Here is a 20,208-nt window from a genome sequence, read left to right as displayed (position 1 = left end):
CTTCAAACTTAGGGGTGGTATGGCGTGGTGGGTAGAGCGGCCGTGCCAGAAATCTGAGGGTTGCAGGTTCGCTCCCCGCCTCTTGACATCCAAATCGCTGCCGTTGTGTCTTTGGGCAGGACACTTCACCCTTGCCCCCGGTGCCGCTCACACTGGTGAATGAATGATGAATGAATGATAGGTGGTGGTCGGAGGGGCCGTAGGCTCAAATTGGCAGCCTCGCTTCCGTCAGTCTACCCCAGGGCAGCTGTGGCTACAAATGTAGGTTACCACCACCAGGTGTGCATGAATGATGGGTTCCCACTTCTCTGTGAGGGCTTTGAGTATCTAATAATAGAAAAGCACGATATAAAATCTAATCCATTATTATAATTATTATTAAATTTTGCCTGGTGAGACTCACGCATTTTGAGTCTCTGGGACCGCCATTATAGTCACCTAGCAGGAAACGCATAACAACAATGATACACTATGTCAAGGGTGTCCAAATTTTTGTAAAATTAAGGCATGCATGCGGGGGCCATTTTGATATTTTTTATTTTTAAAGCAAATACAATATACTGATTTTTTTTTTACCTTTAGGGCTCCCCTCAAGTTTGGTCCCAGGGACCCGGAAGGGTCTTGGTCATAAAAATGTTAAAAATAAGTCACACATTATTGAATTTTTTAAAATTAATATTACTTAATGTTACATCAACTTGTGAATTTTATTTATATAGCGCTTTTCTCTAGTGACTCAAAGCGCTTTACATAGTGAAACCCAATATCTAAGTTACATTTAAACCAGTGTGGGTGGCACTGGGAGCAGGTGGGTAAAGTGTCTTGCCCAAGGACACAACAGCAGTGACTAGGATGGCGGGAGCGGGGATCGAACCTGGAACCCTCAAGTTGCTGGCACGGCCACTCTACCAACCGAGCTATACCGCCCAGTATAAGTATATGTATATGCACTTCAGGTCTATCAGTCAATATAAAGTTAAACAAAGTTTTAAAAAATGTTTTATGCCCTTTTTGTCAAATAAAACCCAGCTTTTTATGGCAAAAACACAAAATATACAATATTTCCCCCCAAAAACAATTCTAAGTGGAATATTTGATGTGAAGTAATCGAAACAATAAATAGGTCAATAATTCATAACACCATTGATTGTTAATTAATTTTTATTTTTTGAGCAAAGACAGTTAAAAACAAATCCAATTTATATGATTGTGCATCCAAACAGGCCTCTTTTATATAAGTTTTAAAAATAACATCAACACTTGAAGTCTCTAGATCAACTTCAGATCTAATAGTTTTTTTTTTTTTTTTTTTAAATATGTTTTTAATTTTTTTTGTTTGTTTGTTTTATACCCTTTTTGTCAAAGGAAACACATTTTTTTATATGGCAAACACAAATATATGCAATATTATCCCCAAAAAGTATATCAAAGTAAAATATTACATGTGAAGTAATTGGAGTCTTGAATAGGTTAATGATTCATAACAACAATGATTTTGTTTCATTGTTATTTTTTGAGAGTGAAATTACATAAAAAATACAGCCTGCATGGCAGCTTAGTATTGTTAGTCAACATAGCACCTTTTTCACGTTGCATTTCACCTGCATGCTCTTTCATTCCATGTTTTATATTTTTTAATTTTTTTTATTGTACTTTTAGAATGTGCCGCAGGCCGTTACAAAATTAGCTGCGGATTGCAAAAGGCAAGAGCAATAGCATGAACAAAAAAAAACGAGAGGAGCAGTGGACTGTAGAACAAAATTTTTAATGTGGTTGAGGTTAGATGTTTACATCTGGTACGTTTTGGTCAAGACGACCCGCGTGCTAAAAAAAGATTTATTTCCTGACATCACAAGCAACGTATCCAGGTTGTCAACACCTGTGTGTGTGCGGCGTTGCCGCTGTCCGCCTATTTCCTGTCCAGCGCCACGCAGAGGACAAAAGTTCACGTGGTACAAAAATAAGAATATTCTTAAAGGATACGCTCGCTACGACATGAAGGCAACTTTGCAACGCTGAGAGTCCATCGGTCTCAAATGTCCATTGGTGCCGCAGGCATGGTCGTCTCGATGCGGTGTTCCGAAGAGGGTGGTCACCCCCGCCGACCCCGAGACGGTCGAGTCAGTGACGCCGCGGGTTTCCATTTCCGAGGACAAGATGGTGACCACGGAGTGAGGCAGGTCCTGAGAACACACACAGATAGTCATGTGATAAAAGTTATTCTACTCCTGAAGCCCCACACACAAGTGTAAACAATTTTGTTAATAAATAAACAATGCGTTGAAAGGTGCTATTATTTTTCTGATAAACACTAGTAATAACATGCTAATAACACGAGGATAATATAAATATAACAGAGAGGGTGGTAACATGAGATGAGACACAATGATAACATGACAATGATGATATTATAACTTGGATAAAATAACACGTGCAAGAGGAGAATGATATAGGGATTACATGATTACAAGAGGATGAGAACATGATCATAATATGGTGACATGATGAGTTAAAGAGAACATGTGAGTAGCAAGATGAGATGACACAAACTAATGATGTTGATGACATCATGATAACAACATGCTGATAACATGAGAATGAGCTGATGACATAGCGATGACGCCATGGCAAACGAGAAGGATGAGGCGATCACATATGCGTACATAAGGGTGTTATTATGATAACATGAAGATGACAAGACAGCACAAGGATGGTGACAACAAGATGAAATGAGACCCAATGATATACAGTGCATCTGGTAAGTATTCACAGCGCTTCACTTTTTCCACATTTTATGTATAGCCTTATTTCAAAATGGAATTAATTAATTTCTGTCCTCAAAAATCTACACACACATGCAAATGTATTAAAAATAAAAAAAAGAAATCACATGTACGCAGCCTGTGCTCAATACTTTGTTGATGCATCTTTGGCAGCAATTACAGCCTTAAGTCTTTTTGAATACAATGCCACAAGCTTGGCACACCTATCAGTTACACCCATTCCTCTTTGCAGCACCTCTCAAGCTCCATTAGGTTGGATGGGAAGCGTCGGTGCACAGCCATTTTCAGATCTCTCCAGAGATGTTCAAATCGGAATCGCCCCATCCATCCATCCATCCATTTTCTACCGCTTATCCCTTTTGGGGTCGCGGGGGGCGCTGGAGCCTATCTCAGCTACAATCGGGCGGAAGGCGGGGTACACCCTGGACAAGTCGCCACCTCATCGCAGGGCCAACACAGATAGACAGACAACATTCACACTCACATTCACACACTAGGGCCAATTTAGTGTTGCCAATCAACCTATCCCCAGGTGCATGTCTTTGGAGGTGGGAGGAAGCCGGAGTACCCGGAGGGAACCCACGCATTCACGGGGAGAACATGCAAACTCCACACAGAAAGATCCCGAGCCCGGGATTGAACCCAGGACTACTCAGGACCTTCGTATTGTGAGGCAGATGCACTAACCCCTCTTCCACCGTGCTGGAATCGCCCCAGTCTGAGTTAAAGAGCGCTCTGGAACCGGTTTTTATCCAGGAATTCTCTGTACATTTATCTTCTCCTTTATCCTGACTAGTTTCCCACTTCATGCCCCACAGCATGATACTGCCACCACCATGCTTCACTGTAGGGACGCTATTGGTCTGGTGATGAGAGGTGCCTGATTTCCTCCAAACACGACGCCTGGCAATCACGCCAAAGAGTTCAATATTTGTCTCATCAGACCAGAAAATATTGTTTCTCATGGTCTGAATGTCTCTCAGGTGCATTTTGGGGAACTTTTGACTGAGAAATGGCTTCCGTCTGGCCACTCTACCTTACAGGTCTGATTGATGGCTTGCAGTTGAGATGGTTGTCCTTTTGGAAGGTTCTCCTCTCTCCACAGAGGAATGCTGTAGCTCTGACAGAGTGAACTTCGGGTTCTTGGTCACCCCCCTGAGTATAGGGCCCTTTACCCTGATCGCTCAGTGTGTATAGTCGGCCAGCCACAGGAAGAGTCCTGGTGGTACCAAACTTCTCCCATTTACGGATGACGGAGGCCACTGTGCTCATTGGGACCTTCAAGGCAACAGATATTTTTCTGTACCCTTCCCAAGATTTGTGCCTCGAGATTATCCTCAGAGGTCGACAGAAAATTCCTTTGCCTTCATTCTTGGTTTGTGCTCTGCCATGCACAGTCAAGTGTGGGACCTTATACTGTATATAGACAGGTGTGTGCCTTTTCTAATCATATCCAACCAACTGAATTTACCCCAGGTGGACTCCAATTAGGCTGTAAGAACATCTCAATGACGATCGGTTGAAACAGGATGCCTCTGAGCTCACTTTTGAGCTTTTTGGCAAAGGCTGTGAATACTTGTTTACATATGATTTATTTCTTTTTCTTTTTCAATAAAGTTGCAAATTTCTAGAAAAAACCCCAAAAATATCACATTGTGTAGAACTTAGAAAAATGAATGTATTCGATTTTGGAATGAGGTTGTAACATAACAAAATGTAAAAAAAAAAAGGAAATGCTGTGAATAGTTTCCGGATGTATGGTGTAATAAGATAATGAGATTTTAAATTGGATCAAATAACATGTGAATGACATGATGATATCATGAAGATTAAATGACTGCAAGCTGATGAAAACAAAATAATGATATGAAAAGGATATCACAAGGATGATGACAAGATGAGATGAAAATAGCACATAGATAGCAAGCTGAAATGACACAAAGTGAGGATGACGACGATGATGATATCATAGGAATGACACCAGGTGATAATAACATGATAGCACAAGGATGGTGATAACATGAAGATAACAAGATGAGATGAGACACAATGATATATAATAAGACAATGAGATGATGATATTATAAAATGGATAGAATAACATGTGGATAACTTTGATATCATGAGGATTAAATGAGTGCATGTGGATGAGAACAAATAGGTGACAAGATAGATAGGATGCTTAAATGAGACAAACTGATGATGATGATGATATAAGAACGACCTAACAGGGATGACATAAGGATGGCAAATGAGAATAACGATGCCATCACAATATAAGGATGACATAATGATAACATAACACAAAAATGAGGAAGATATGGTTTTAACATGAAAAAAACAAAATGAGATGAGACATGATGATAATTTGACAACATAAAATTATATTATAACTGAGATTTAAAAAATTTGTGGATGACACGATGATTACATGAGGATTAGATGAGTGCGTGAGGATGAGAACAAGAGGATGAAAGGATGATGACAAGATGAGATAAGGATGATGGGATGAAGATAATATGTAGATAGCAAGATGAGATAACACATTGATGACCATGACAGATACATAAAATTATAATGATGATCACATGAGCATGAGTTAACAGGGTTGACACCATGATGGAAAAATGGGAAATGTATGGTAAGATGGCATGATACCATGAAGATGAGATGACACATCACACATGATGACGATAATGTGAAAACGATGATACAACATGTTGATGAGAACATGTTAATAACATGAGAATGACATGATAAAATGCAGTTGACAAGATGAGTCTGACAATGCAATAAGAAATTGACAACATTTAGTATGTTAAGATGATAACATGAATAATATCATGTTACACCACGGTGGCGTTGTTTTAAACCCCTAAGATTCAACCCATGTATATCGGACTGACTTGAAATTTCGCCCACAGTCCAATTTTACTCGACAAAACACCATCTGTAACTTCAGTGTGTCTATTTAACTAAATCGCTACAACATTTTGTACATCTCTTTAGGAGACTGACACGCACAGGTGTGTAAAATTTGAGCAAGATTGGTTGAAATACATGGCCACCATCAAGCAAAACGCTAAACTACACAAATGCAAGCATGTCTTCCAAAGCATTTTGACCACAACCCATAAGAGGCGCCATTTACAGTCAACAACTCCATGGATTAACAAAGACGTCCTCTTACCTGACACTTGTTGATTTGTAGCCAGATACTTTCTGCCTTGTGAAGGATTTCTTCAACGTCCAGCTTCATTGAGAGTTCGTTGATGTGCTGCCATGACGACATCAAACAAAATATTCAGTCCTCTGGAAGGTAAGTAGACAGGTGGCAGAAGAAAAGGAAAGGCTCACTTTGAGGATCTCGCTGAAGCCATAGTTCTCCTCCATGATTTTTGCCTTCTCTGCGTCCAGTATGGCACAGCAGAGCAGAAGATGGAAGTTCTGACAAGGTAATCCAGTCCACATCACCTGAAGAGCACACAAATACACATCAGGTGGATCCACCTAATTCTCATCACAATCCTCGACATGGACTGACCTCCCAGAGTCTGAGAATGTCCTGGAAGCTGAACTCTCTCTTGAAGCGGATCAACAGCCAGCGGAAGCAGAAGTAAAGATAACCAGAATCCTGAGACTCTAGAGGGCGGAGCACACACACAAGTCAAAAGTCAGGACCACAAGATGCCTGCTAAACAATCATCAGAAGGCGCTGGTACCGAGATAGCTCCAAAAGGACGGGTCCAGTAGTCGGAGTAGAGTACTAAGCTGGATCAGCTGAGACTTCATTCCCTGCATCTGCTCCTCAAAGTTCTGGTGCTTCACGGGATGAAGAACACGTGTCAAAAGTTCAGAACCAGACTTGAGACCTAGTCGCAAATAACCAGTCGGCTTACCATGTGGTCCATGAAGGAGACAAAACACCAGAAGGCGTCCACCTCGTTCTCCATGACGAAGACGATTGGGGACAGCAGGTCGCTCATGCCCTGCACGTAACCTGCACGCGCACACACGGTACACATGTCACAGGATGCTGAAGAATACTTTTTAAAAAAAAACAGATGGGGTCTTACCCAAATCGAAGTCGTACATGCAGTATGTCATGAGGATGTCATGTAGGAGAACCAGGCCGGGGTTATCCATGCCCTCGAAGAATCTATTGGTTCTGTCTGTTCGGTTGACATCTTTCTCTGCCAGTAGCAACACAAGCTGTGATGCTTACAACGAACACTAATACAGTGGAACCTCAATTTACGAACCCCTCTAGTTGCAAACAATTAGATTTTCTTTTTTTTATAGTCTTTTTTTTATTTTTAAATAGACTATTTGCGAGTAGTGCATTAGTGGCGCTCAAAAGTTTGGAAGAATCGACGATGCAGGCTTTGTACAACAACAAGTTTTAATTGTGATGAGGCCGCATTTTTATGGAAAATATGCCAAAGTAGACTTATTTCACTGCGGTTGAAAAGAGCTATTCTCATTCATCGGCGCCTTTTTCATGCATCCTCCCCCTCCCTCCCTTTCTATCTCATCAGCTCCTCCTCTGCCAATGTTAATGTAAGTGGATTTTACTTTTTAAATGTGTATTATTGTAGCAATATGGTTGTTAAAGTTAAGGCTTTTTGTGATTTATGATCATTTATGAGGGCACCAAAGGATCTTCTGTGTGTGCGCAAGTTTTGGCATAGCAGCACATACAGCACAATTCAGTTTTTTTGTTGTTGTTTTGTCTTGTTAATAAAGATAAAGTTGATCTATCACCCTCTCGTTATGTTTTTTGTTAAATACAGTACTGTATATCACTTTGTATTGTGTTAAAAATGTACAAACCTATACTAAAATATGGACTTTTGTCGATGCTGGACCCCATCATTCATATTTACATTGTTTCTTATGGAGAAAATGTTTGATTTAGGAACACTGTTCAAGAACCAATTAGGTTCGTAAATCAATGTTCACAGTATAGCAGTTAGCACACTTCTCACCGATCAGACTCCTGTAGTCTCGAAGCCGCGAATTCCTTCTCTCCTGTTCCTCGCTGACAGACTTCCACTGTAGCTTCATACGGAAATATTCATCTCTGTGAGGAGAGGCACCAACTTTTAGGAAAAATGCTCAAATATTTCACTTATTATTAATATTTGCTGTGATTGTTCTTGGTATTTATTACGGGTGCTTTACGTTTTGCTTCTCTGTAGACTTTTCCTCTGCTCCAGCGTGCTGTTCCATGGAAAGTATCCCAAGAGGAACTTCCAAGCTTCTTTCCTGACGACGTGACACAGGCCCTGCAGGAAGGGAGCACACTAAAGACGAGGAACCACAACCAAAGGGCTTACACACTACTAGAGCACAAGAGTCCAACTTGCCCCCCTAAATATGGACTCTTTTAGCCTGCTGATGTGGATCATGCGACCCTCCTGGTCCTGATGTTGACTCCAAGAGTCAGGAGACAGCGGCTCACTCCTCGTTACCTGCGGCCTCGTCCCCAAGTCCACCTGCAAGTCCACACATACGGTCATTGACCCAGTTCAGAGTACGGATCGAAGGAATATCGGCGCCGATATTTGCCATTTTGACGCATGCAGAACTACATCAGCAAATACAATATATACACATACAAAAGCAGTATTTTGTATGTTTTTTCAAATAGTAAAGTGGATACTAATAACCACTGCTCAAGCACCATTGCAGAAAGAAGAAAGTTACCTTTGTGCTACAGTCCAATTATTTATTTTTTAAATTAATCTAAGAATAAAAATACTCTGTCAATAATTCGCCCAAAATATGTTTTGATATCTGACAGAGCATTTGTTTGAGTTCTTGTGAGAATTCTTCCCCGGTCTGCCCAGCTGCGTTCACAGCTGCGCTCATGCGGCCACGCCCTCTTTCTTTCCTTTTAAAGCAGTGCTGATCGTCTACAGAATGTCTCTTCTGCTTACTTTAACTTGTCAAAACTTCAATTTTTGGCCTGGAAATTAAAGTTTTTGTTTTTCTTTCCTGACATCTTCCTCCCATGTGTTTTCACTATTGCAGCGGCAAGCCTCCGGCCGTAACATTTACTGACAGCGTGGGCTTAATTAAGGAGTGCGGCGAGTTTCTTGTTCCGTCATTCAATCAAATAAAGCGACAGAGTGATAGAAGATGGGTGGATGGATGGATAGTGATGAATGGACTTAAGGACAACAACAAACAAAAAAACATCAATCCATCCATTATCTTTGACAAAAATCCAAAGTTTGTGTAACTTTGTGCAAATAGATGATTATAAAAGTAAAGAACAGCAGACGGCAGCTCACAAATCCTCATACTTTCTGTAACATCCAGGAAGAAATTATATCAGCCATCTTGAAAAATGTCTCAACTATAATCTATGTGAAGGAGCCTAGAATTGTTTATATTTAAATGTTCACAATACTTCAAAGTTCCTCACAACAAAACTTTACAACGTCCATAAACTGCTATAAAATAGAGTAGATGGCGTGTTACTGTGATGTAGAAAAATCCTATATTTGTCCAGATTTTTACTGACGCATACTATTCATGTTTAGCCCACTACTACTGCAAATTAATATTGGCTTTAAATATCGGTATCAGCCCTGAAAAAACATATCGGTCGATCTGTAGTTCAGAGAGACTGTAGCGGTTCCGCCGTGCGCTCACCCTGGTGATGACCTCAAAACCCGGCTCCTCCTGCTGGTTGATCTCCAGTCCCGGGATAACCTCCCCAAGGAGGTGGGCCACTTCCTCTGGGGGCCGCTGGTGCTGCTCCTCAGTCCCTCGAAAAGCGTCAAAAATGTAGTTGGTGACCTTTGAGAAGCGGTCCAGCGTGGTCACGTAAGGGTCCTTGCGGAACTTCTGTCATATAAAGAGCAGCCAGGTCATTTTATTGCATGTTATTTCCACTTCCCACATGCCTTCTATCACTAGACGTTGCAAACCCTTACGTGGACCAGGCCGTAATTGTTGTCATCCAGGAGGTTTTCGAAGGACTGGGACAGAACCTTGTTTGGAGTGCTGATTAGCAGATGTGACTCCTCCTCTGGAGACCTGGACAAGCACCAATGCAATGTCACGCATTCTCAGCTTTGTGTTTTATCGCTCAAAAATGAGACGTTCATTCAGCAATGAAATGTTGACTGAGGGGGAATCAGCCATGTGGCAGCAGGAATGGTGTTAACAGTTGTGGCTGTAGATAACCTCCTGGTGTAGTTTTGATCAAGTCCTCAATTGGGCAGGATCTGCATTTGCTGTGATTTCATTGGTGTTCAGCATCAAGCAGCTTTATCTATCTCTGCGTGCACTTTAAGAATGTTGGCAGTCCTGCTCAAATGCTTCGAAAAGCTGTGCACTGCAAAATGTACTCATTGTAGTCATTATTCTTGACTTTCTAGAAAAAAAAAAAGCACTTCCAGGTTGTATTTGCTTGACGTCACGTCCGGCTCATTAAATATGTGAAACTCGAAGTGGTTGGCTAGCGCGCGTCTGTTGTCACTGCGTTCTGGTGGCATTATCAAAATGCCCTATCCTTGCGTTGTTTTAGGCTGTTGGAGCCGTTCTAAACGCAAAAAGGAAAAACGTTTTTTCAGAGTTCCTTGAAAGGTAATCAAAGGTGGAAGAGTGCAAAATTATACAAAAAACGACTAGAAAAGATGCACAAAGGGAGCAGATTGAGTCGAAGAACACACAGGTTTGCAGTGATCACTTCGTTAAAGGTTTGTTTAATATACTTTTAACGTTAATTATTTTCAATTTAAGTATTATCTTTATTATATCTGTATTTTATCTTGTATCGGAGTTCTTAACACACATTTTTGCTACAAGTGTTTCGTAAAGCACCAACTCGGCGAATCTACATAAAAGAAAGCAAATGTGACCACAACCTAAAAGAGTTAAGCTTTTGTAAAAGGCATCAATTATAAAGGAAGATTTCAGCACATACACAATGTTGACATTTATAATTATATTTTGATAAAGATGAGAAAAAACATGCATACCCCTAGATGGCACATGCAACAAAAAAGGCAACAAACATGGTAGTAGACGCAAAGTTAAATCATGAAATGCACCCGAGATAGTCATGATACCAATTTTCTTGACCCAGCCACAGATAAATAAGTTGTCCTTGACCCAGCCACAGTTTACAATCCGGTGTGTGCGTGCGTGGGGGGGTGGGGGGTGGGGGGTGGGTAGGTTTGGTTGTTATCATCAGTCATCAACAATTGAGAACAGAGAAATGGATTTTGGAACAGTGTAGGTCTGACTTGGTAGGATATGTACAGCAAGTAGTGGACACACAGAGACAGAGACAGAGAGAGAGAGAGAGAGAGAGAGAGAGAGAGAGAGAGAGAGAGAGAGAGAGAGACAGAGAGACAGAGAGACAGAGAGAGACAGAGAGAGAGAGACCGAGACCGAGAGAGAGAGAGAGATCAGAAGGCATAAGAAAAAGTATCTGCATTTGATTGTTTACAATCCGGGGAGGGTGTTAGTTTAGGGTTGTAGCTGCCTGGAAGTGTACTTTTATTGCGGTTTTGAAGGAGGATAGAGATGCCTTTTCTTTTATACCTGTTGGGAGCGCATTCCACATTGATGTGGCATAGAAAGAGAATGAGTTAAGACCTTTGTTAGATCAGAAATGAAATTAAAGGCTAATGAAATGATTAATCTAGTGGAAGATTTTATTCCACATTTGTGCTCGCTATATTTGTCACAACATGAACTTTTTTCTGAAATGCTGAAGGCCATCGGATGGCGGGAAGGGTTAATCAATCTCAGTTTTGAGCTCAGACGTCAGGCCGGTGACAATTTCCTGTTGCGGTGGTAGATAAGAAGTTTAATAAGACCTGGCTAAGCTGATATTTGCTTCAAAAGGAACACAATTAGCATATAAATGATGCATTTCAGCATGGCTGAGGAGGACTTGTCGCATCACCCGGGTCACACAGTGTGGATGTTGCCTGGTTACTACGGTAACCAGACAAATCTGGGCAAAGCCAGTCTGAGACAATCTTTTTCTTCAAATCACAGTGGTGCTTCTAGTTCTGTACTCACTTGCGGAGTGTGGCAACTCTCCTTAGGCTGTCCAGGAACTCTCTGCTGCCGCCCTGGTAGAAGTGCAGAGGCGGCAGCGAGGAAGACTCCCTCAGTGTGAAGAGCAGAGTCGGCCCAGCGGGATCCTCCTCGATCTTGACAGCACGCAGCTGACTGAGGCTGACCGAAAAGAACCACCTGCTTCGCTCATGTCTGCCCGACACAGAGCCTGGAAGGAACACAAGTCAGTTGCGGTCCGTTGGAAAAAAGCAACACGATTAATCTTCAACACACCCTCTCCATTGGTGCACGACTTCTTCTTGAAGGATGCAGAGTTGACCAGGTCCCACTCGGTCTCGTAGCTCTGCTGGCTCTCCAAAAGTTGCTGTCCTCGCTCTACTGGTTGCTGACTCCCACACTGGACCCACTCCATGACTGAACTGGAGTCCTGTTGGGACAAAGATTCCCTGATTGGCTTTTAACCTCCAAACTCCGCTTTCACACCCTCTGGTATTGTTCGTTCTGGCACTGTCTTTACAGTTAGAGTATATGGCCAGTCTTAGGCAGAATCTGTTCAACAAGTCCTTAAGTTACTTAGAGTTGGATGAACAAGTATTCATGGCGAATCAGTCAAACAGTTACACAGAGTCAGCGGAACAAGTTTATTTGTGAGTCAGTGGGAGCCTATAGAAAGTCAGCTGAACGGGTCTTTATATAAAATCAGCTGTACAAGTCTTTGTAACAACGCGGTAAAACTTCTGACGCATAGTAGTATTGTTTTAAAATCTAATTTATTGAAAAAACATGATTAATAGCTGCACTTTGATTAACTCACGGACCGACTAGCACTAGCTCGGTAATGCTAACATGAATATAAGACACAATAACATCTCTCCCCATTAAAAAAACAACATTCCACAAGCTAAACTTGTATACATACATTATCGGCCGTGCAACTACAATATTCAATTGTGCACATTGAACCTACAAGCTGTGCTCTCTTAGAAAATAGTGATTGATATATACTCAGAGAAATATGATACAAAGGTGTTGTAGTACCAGGCGCAATAATAACAACATGTAATATTTACACATTTTGCTAATTTTAAGCATACGGAGGCACATTAATTTAAAAAACACATTACTAAGTTTGCTTTTTCTTTCGACAACATCACATATTATTACTTACTGCAGACTTCAAGAGAGCCGATAAACATAACACAAGAGTACTTACAGTACAAGGTCTGCTGTCACTGGGATGTCGAGTGATAGGATGTTGTTGTATTCCCGTTTAGATGAAGAATGACTCATAGTTCTCGCGAGGGGTTAAAAAAAGTGGTGGGTGCAAACTAGCGTCTTTGGCGTGCATTTCTCACCCTCTCAAGGTCTACATTGGCTGTCAAAGTTGACCAACTTCTTAGTTCATGTTTATTATTTCACTATCAATCTGAGAGGCATTATTTATGATCTACAATTAACTTTCACCACTTCAGAGTTGAGAAAGCAGCTCATCAGCTGAGGATGTCAACACAGCAGAATAAATGTAGGTCCTTAACGTTAGGGCTTATAAAACCAATATCACTAATACTTGGTTAATATTCTAGTCATGGCATGTAAATGGAGTTGTGTTGGCGCTTTTTGGATGGTTATTTTTTAGGTTTTATGGCCAGAATAAAAGCAATCGATGCTATGGCTCCCTTGCAAGCAGACTTTTATTTACTAGTTAAAATGCATACAAAATGTATTCTACAACTTTTTTCTTTTTTTAATGAAACTCGGTTAACAAATTTCAGTGTGTGTGTATAGATATGTTATGAACACATTCAACAACACTGCGATAATAATGATAATTGTGATAATTTTGGTCACAATAACTGTGATATGAACCTTTAAAAACATTACATCTCTAGTAGCTCCTCAGGGTCACCAAAATTAAGTATGACACATTAAGATATTGTTTGATATGGTAAATGGTAAATGGGTTGTACTTGTATGCGCTATCTACCTTTTTAAGGAACTCAAAGCGCTTTGACACTATTTCCACATTCACCCATACACATGATAGTCTGTACTGTGTACTAGACAAGAAAAACAAAATATTCAGTGAACTATGACCTTTAAAATATGACTGTAATGTAAATCTATCTTTTTCAAATTCATCACTATATGTTGCATGTCAAAGTTTAACATTTCCTCCTATTTAGGCTAATCTCTCAGCTTTTAACCATAAAATAAATGCTGTGTATGGCATACAATGACAACAACGTTTATATTTAAATATGTTAGTTTACAAAAAAATGGCAATATTTTGTCCTTAGACCCACACGCACACACACACACCTTAGCAGCACACAAGATATGTGAAGGGTCCACGGAATCTTCCAGAGGTGTGAACTCCATCATGATATCACCATCCTCACAAGGGCGACACAAGGACAGTCAGTGACTTTAAGAATTTCAACGAAAAAGCATTTGATAGTTGTAATGCCGTCAAGACAAATGCAAAACCAACAATTTGACCTAATCTTTTTACCTTCTCGACAAGTTGAAGTGTGCCACACACAAGAAGATCTTGCTCCACGCTGACGTCGTCACCACTTGGATGGATAAAAACTCCTTCGTGCTCAAAGACAACCTGCCAAAACATTGTCTGTTTTTTGTTATTTCGCTCTCACCAGGCTCTCCAACCACATCCCAGAAGATGTCCTTGTACATCCCTTTATCCTCTCTTTTTCATCTAGACGCCCCTTCATAAACCACGTACTGTTTGAAGGCATAAATAATAAAGTGAAGACAATTGCAGACTCACTTATTGCGTAGCAAATCTTTTTTGGCACAATAGTAAGTCATACTTACGCTGCAGAACGGCCAAGGTAAAAAAGCAGCAATAAATCACAGTGTTCGATTCAAGAACCCTTTCATTCCGCACTCCATCCAGCTGTATAATCACTCGCCATACAGCAATAGATGATGTCTGTTACCGGACACCTTCTATGTTTGCTACTTCTCTTTGTTTATAATGTCTATTTTCTGCTGGATTTACTCTCTATTTTATGCTGCAGCTGTTACATATATTGTAATATTGTACATGGTAATTGTTATATATTGTATATACAAACCCCGTTTCCATATGAGTTGGGAAATTGTGTTAGATGTAAATATAAACGGAATACAATGATTTGCAAATCATTTTCAACCCATATTCAGTTGAATATGCTACAAAGACAACATATTTGATGTTCAAACAGATAAACTTTATTTTTGTTGCAAATAACCATTAACTTTAGAATTTGATGCCAGCAACACGTGACAAAGAAGTTGGGAAAGGTGGCAATAAATACTGATAAAGTTGAGGAATGCTCATCAAACACTTATTTGGAACATCCCACAGGTGAACAAATTGGGAACAGGTGGGTGCCATGATTGGGTATAAAAGTAGATTCCATGAAATGCTCAGTCATTCACAAACAAGGATGGGGCGAGGGTCACCACTTTGTCAACAAATGCGTGAGCAAATTGTTGAACAGTTTAAGAAAAACGTTTCTTAACCATCTATTGCAAGGAATTTAGGGATTTCACCATCTACGGTCCGTAATATCAAAGGGTTCAGAGAATCTGGAGAAATCACTGCACGTAAGCAGCTAAGCCCGTGACCTTCGATCCCTCAGGCTGTACTGCATCAACAAGCGATATCAGTGTGTAAAGGATATCACCACATGGGCTCAGGAACACTTCAGAAACCCACTGTCAGTAATTACAGTTGGTCGCTACATCTGTAAGTGCAAGTTAAAACTCTCCTATGCAAGGCGAAAACTGTTTATCAACAACACCCAGAAACGCTGTCGATTTCGCTGGGCCTGAGCTCATCTAAGATGGACTGATGCAAAGTGGAAAAGTGTTCTGTGGTCTGACGAGTCCACATTTCAAATTGTTTTTGGAAACTGTGGACGTTGTGTCCTCCGGACCAAAGAGGAAAAGAACCATCCGGATTGTTATAGGCGCAAAGTTGAAAAGCCAGCATCTGTGATGGTATGGGGGTGTATTAGTGCCCAAGACATGGGTAACTTACACATCTGTGAAGGCACCTTTAATGCTGAAAGGTACATACAGGTTTTGGAGCAACATATGTTGCCATCCAAGCAACGTTACCATAGACGCCCCTGCTTATTTCAGCAAGACAATGCCAAGCCACGTGTTACATCAACGTGGCTTCATAGTAAAAGAGTGCGGGTACTAGACTGGCCTGCTTGTAGTCCAGACCTGTCTCCCATTGAAAATGTGTGGCGCATTATGAAGCCTAAAATACCACAACGGAGACCCCCGGACTGTTGAACAACTTAAGCTGTACATCAAGCAAGAATGGGAAAGAATTCCACCTGAGAAGCTTAAAAAATGTGTCTCATCAGTTCCCAAACGTTTACTGAGTGTTGTTAAAAGGAAAGGCCATGTAACACAGTGGTGAACATGCCCTTTCCCAACTACTTTGGCACATGTTGCAGCCATGAAATTCTAAGTTAATTATTTGCACAAAAAAAAAAAAGGTTTATGAGTTTGAACATCAAATATCTTGTCTTTGTAGTGCATTCAATTGAATATGGGTTGAAAAGGATTTGCAAATCATTGTATTCCGTTTATATTTACATCTAACACAATTTCCCAACTCATATGGAAACGGGGTTTATAAGATATAAATATATAATATATCAGTATATATCCTATACTGTACATATATTATGTAAATATTACATATATATATATATATGTTATATTTTATATTGCTTCTAGTGTATTTTATACCTTACCATGAATTGATTAAAGTGGACCCCGACTTAAACAAGTTGAAAAACTTATTCGGGTGTTACCATTTAGTGGTCAATTGTACGGAATATGTACTGTACTGTGCAATCTACTAATAAAAGTCTCAATCAATCAATCAATCAAAACCTACATTGTCCTTTCCATCTTTTCCATCATTTGTAACTGAGCTACTGTGTGGAACAATTTCCCTTGTGGATCATTAAAGTTTGTCTAAGTCTAAGTCTAAAAACAAATGTAATCTAAGCAAATTGAATGTACATCAAATCTAAATCGTATAAACCCCATATTTCCTCACTTCAACAAAATATCATAATTTAAAGCAATTCCTTGCACTCTGCTTCACAAACAAAGCAACTGTGTGCAACCCTGTGTTTGTTGTTTCGTTTAACACTGCAACTTTATTTATATAAACAAACTTGTGCGTGGTGTCACCAAGAACCGCGATTTTGGCAGCGGCACCATGGACTGAAGGATAAATTTCCAGCCCTGGGAAGACTACCTGGGATTATCTGATGTAGTTCGAGAGATAATAGCTCACAACAACACTGCAGGACCGGAAGCCGCGTCCTCCTTCACGGACAGATGCTTGGAGTGCGTTTTTTAGAAACATGTAGGCTCAAGGTCCGAGTTGCGTTGCATCTCCTCCGACGTCGTGCACCTGGAGACCAGAACTTAGTCTGCACGATGACCTTCCAGACGCAGGGGGCTTGAACGCACCACCACGCATGATGTGCACCTTCTGCAAGCGCAACAGGGAGTCCGAGGCAGTCTACAGGTCTCACTGGCTGAAGACGCTCTCCGAACACATGCCCTGTCCTTACCTGTCCTTACCGTTTTTTAGAAATATGTGCGCTCAAAGTCCAAGTTGCGTTGCATCTCCTCCGACGTCGTGCACATGGAGACCAGAACTTAGTCTGCACGATGACCTTCCAGACGCAGGGCACTTCAGTGGTCGCAGGAGGCACCTGAACGCACCACGACGCATGATGTGCACCTTCTGCAAGCGCAACGGGGAGTCCGAGGCGGTCTACAGGTCTCACTGCCTGAAGACACGCTCCGGAGACGTGGCCTGTCCTTGCCTGCGCAGGTACGTGTGTCCTGTCTGTGGAGCTTCCGGCGACAAAGCGCACACTAAAAGCTTCTGTCCAGAAGTGGGCCCCAACTACAAGTCTGTGTACGTCCAGAACGAACTCTGAGCTTCTTGTTTGCTTCCATCACAAAACCCTTTCTTTGTTGGAATACTTCTCTTTTATTGCTTTTATATCATGAGAGAATAAGTATTTTTATTTGTTGAAACTAGGCGCCATTAATGCTGAAAGGTACATACAGGTTTTGGAGCAACATATGTTGCCATCCAAGCAACGTTACCATGGACGCCCCTGCTTATTTCAGCAAGACAATGCCAAGCCACGTGTTATATCAACGTGGCTTCATAGTAAAAGAGTGCGGGTACTAGACTGGCCTGCCTGTAGTCCAGACCTGTCCCCCATTGAAAATGTGTGGCGCATTATGAAGCCTAAAATACCACAACGGACACCCCCGGACTGTTGAACAACTTAAGATGTACATCAAGCAAGAATGGGAAAGAATTCCACCTGAGAAGCTTAAAAAATGTGTCTCCTCAGTTCCCAAACATTTACTGAGTGTTGTTAAAAGGAAAGGCCATGTAACACAGTGTTGAACATGCCCTTTCCCAACTACTTTGGCACATGTTGCAGCCATAAAATTCTAAGTTAATTATTATTTGGAAAAAAAAAAAAAGTTTATGAGTTTGAACATCAAATATCTTGTCTTTGTAGTGCATTCAATTGAATATGGGTTGAAAATGATTTGCAAATCATTGTATTCCGTTTATATTTACATCTAACACATTTTCCCAACTCATATGGAAACGGGGTTTGTATGATATAAACATATAATATAATATATCAGTATATATCCTATACTGTACATATATTATGTAAATATTACATACATACATATTACATACATACATACATACATATATATATATATATATATATATATATATATATATATATATATATATATATATATATATATATATATATATATATATATATATATATATATGTTATTTTTATATTTCTTTTAGTGTATTTTATACCTTACCATGAATTGATTAACGTGGACCCCGACTTAAACAAGTTGAAAAACTTATTCGGGTGTTACCATTTAGTGGTCAATTGTACGGGATATGTACTGTACTGTGCAATCTACTAATAATAGTCTCAATCAATCAAAACCTGCATTGTCCTTTCCATCTTTTCCATCATTTGTAACTGAGCTACTGTGTGGAACAATTTCCCTTGTGGATCATTAAAGTTTGTCTAAGTCTAAGTCCAAAAACAAATGTAATCTAAGCAAATTGAACGTACATCAAATCTAAATCATATAAACCCCATATTCCCTCACTTCTACTTTCATTCTTGTGTGCAAGTAATGTTATTTGTAGTATTGTAGTAGTTTGCAGTGTTTTACATGGTATTATATTTATTTGTAGTATTGTTGTAGTTTTATACATATCGTTTGCAATACCATGAATTGATAACGTGGACCCCGACTTAAACAAGTTGAAAAACTTATTCGGGTGTTACCATTTAGTGGTCAATTGTACGGAATATGTACTGTGCTGTGCAATCTACTAATAAAAGTTTAAATCAATCAATCAATCAATCAACCCTAATAGGCGCCTGTTATATGCATTTGAAGCCTCAAAATATGAATAATATGAGACATATTTGATTGGAAAGTTTCAATGCTTTAAGAAGCTTCATCTGGCTATTGCTTGGAGTTGAGCTTTTTCCTAAACACAACATGAAGCTTCAAAATAGCGGCTAGCAAAACCGCTAACACTAACAGCACGCTGCTGTCCCCGAGGAGTAGATAGAGGCTGTGAGGCGAAACGCAGAACTACAAAGAGGGCCGCTATCCAGCGAATAAACGCCCTATGAAAAGAGCTGCCTCGTCAAATGTTACTACAGCGTGAGTGGGTCTGGGTTTGTTTTTACCTTTGGAGCAAAATTCGCCGCCATGTTGCCAGCTCTCCAGCGATGACGACAGGGTCACGTGGCTGTCAAACGCCAAAACAACGCTTTACGTGTCAGCTTCCGGGCTTTAAGCCTGGCAACGCATGCGCAGTCTTTTGAGATACAGTTTTGACGTTGCAGTACTTCTTACCTTATGGTTTTTATCTCCTCAATGTGGCTTTGTTTGTTTAGAACCGACACATATACAGTACTGTATATATGTTCTAACTTACGTACTATCGCTAAGAATTGATAACACAGTAGACATGCTGTCAAATCCAAAATAGAAACTAGATACAACAACGTATAAACACACATAACTACTTTATTACAGGAACTCCAGCAATTTTTTTTTAACATATTTGTTTAAATATATGGAACAATTGAACACACAAACAATATATAATATACACAATGTACAAACAAATTAAGGCACTCAAAATACATTTTAATAATATCAAAAATCCACCAGGTTGAGCAATCAATATCCTTATACAAACAAAAACTGTTACATAAAGTATAAGCAA

At 40.2% G+C, this 20,208-nt stretch overlaps 1 protein-coding gene across 2 annotated transcripts; it reads right to left on the bottom strand.

The window, feature by feature from the left end:
- Positions 1-1,746: 1,746 nt before the first annotated feature.
- Positions 1,747-19,799, bottom strand: tbc1d15 (TBC1 domain family, member 15). Of its 2 annotated transcripts, none has more exons than XM_062040655.1 (17): positions 19,664-19,799; positions 14,347-14,448; positions 14,154-14,228; positions 12,108-12,261; positions 11,835-12,042; positions 9,731-9,833; positions 9,447-9,641; positions 8,153-8,281; positions 7,968-8,071; positions 7,772-7,866; positions 6,860-6,976; positions 6,683-6,783; positions 6,506-6,605; positions 6,328-6,425; positions 6,141-6,257; positions 5,974-6,060; positions 1,747-2,183 (listed from the first exon to the last, which is right to left on the bottom strand). In XM_062040655.1, exons 1-17 carry the CDS (start codon positions 19,685-19,687, stop codon positions 1,989-1,991), a joined length of 2,004 nt encoding a protein of 667 aa, XP_061896639.1. In that variant the 5' UTR covers positions 19,688-19,799; the 3' UTR covers positions 1,747-1,988. The 2 variants fall into 2 exon arrangements, with proteins under 2 accessions (XP_061896639.1, XP_061896638.1); XM_062040654.1 differs by having other exon boundaries at positions 14,347-14,463; positions 19,664-19,723.
- Positions 19,800-20,208: the final 409 nt, after the last annotated feature.

This window comes from Entelurus aequoreus, linkage group LG03, assembly GCF_033978785.1.
Source record: "Entelurus aequoreus isolate RoL-2023_Sb linkage group LG03, RoL_Eaeq_v1.1, whole genome shotgun sequence".
NCBI lineage: Eukaryota > Metazoa > Chordata > Actinopteri > Syngnathiformes > Syngnathidae > Entelurus > Entelurus aequoreus.
The sequence above is the reverse complement of the archived record's forward strand: the minus strand, read 5'-3'. Positions and strand labels throughout refer to the sequence as shown.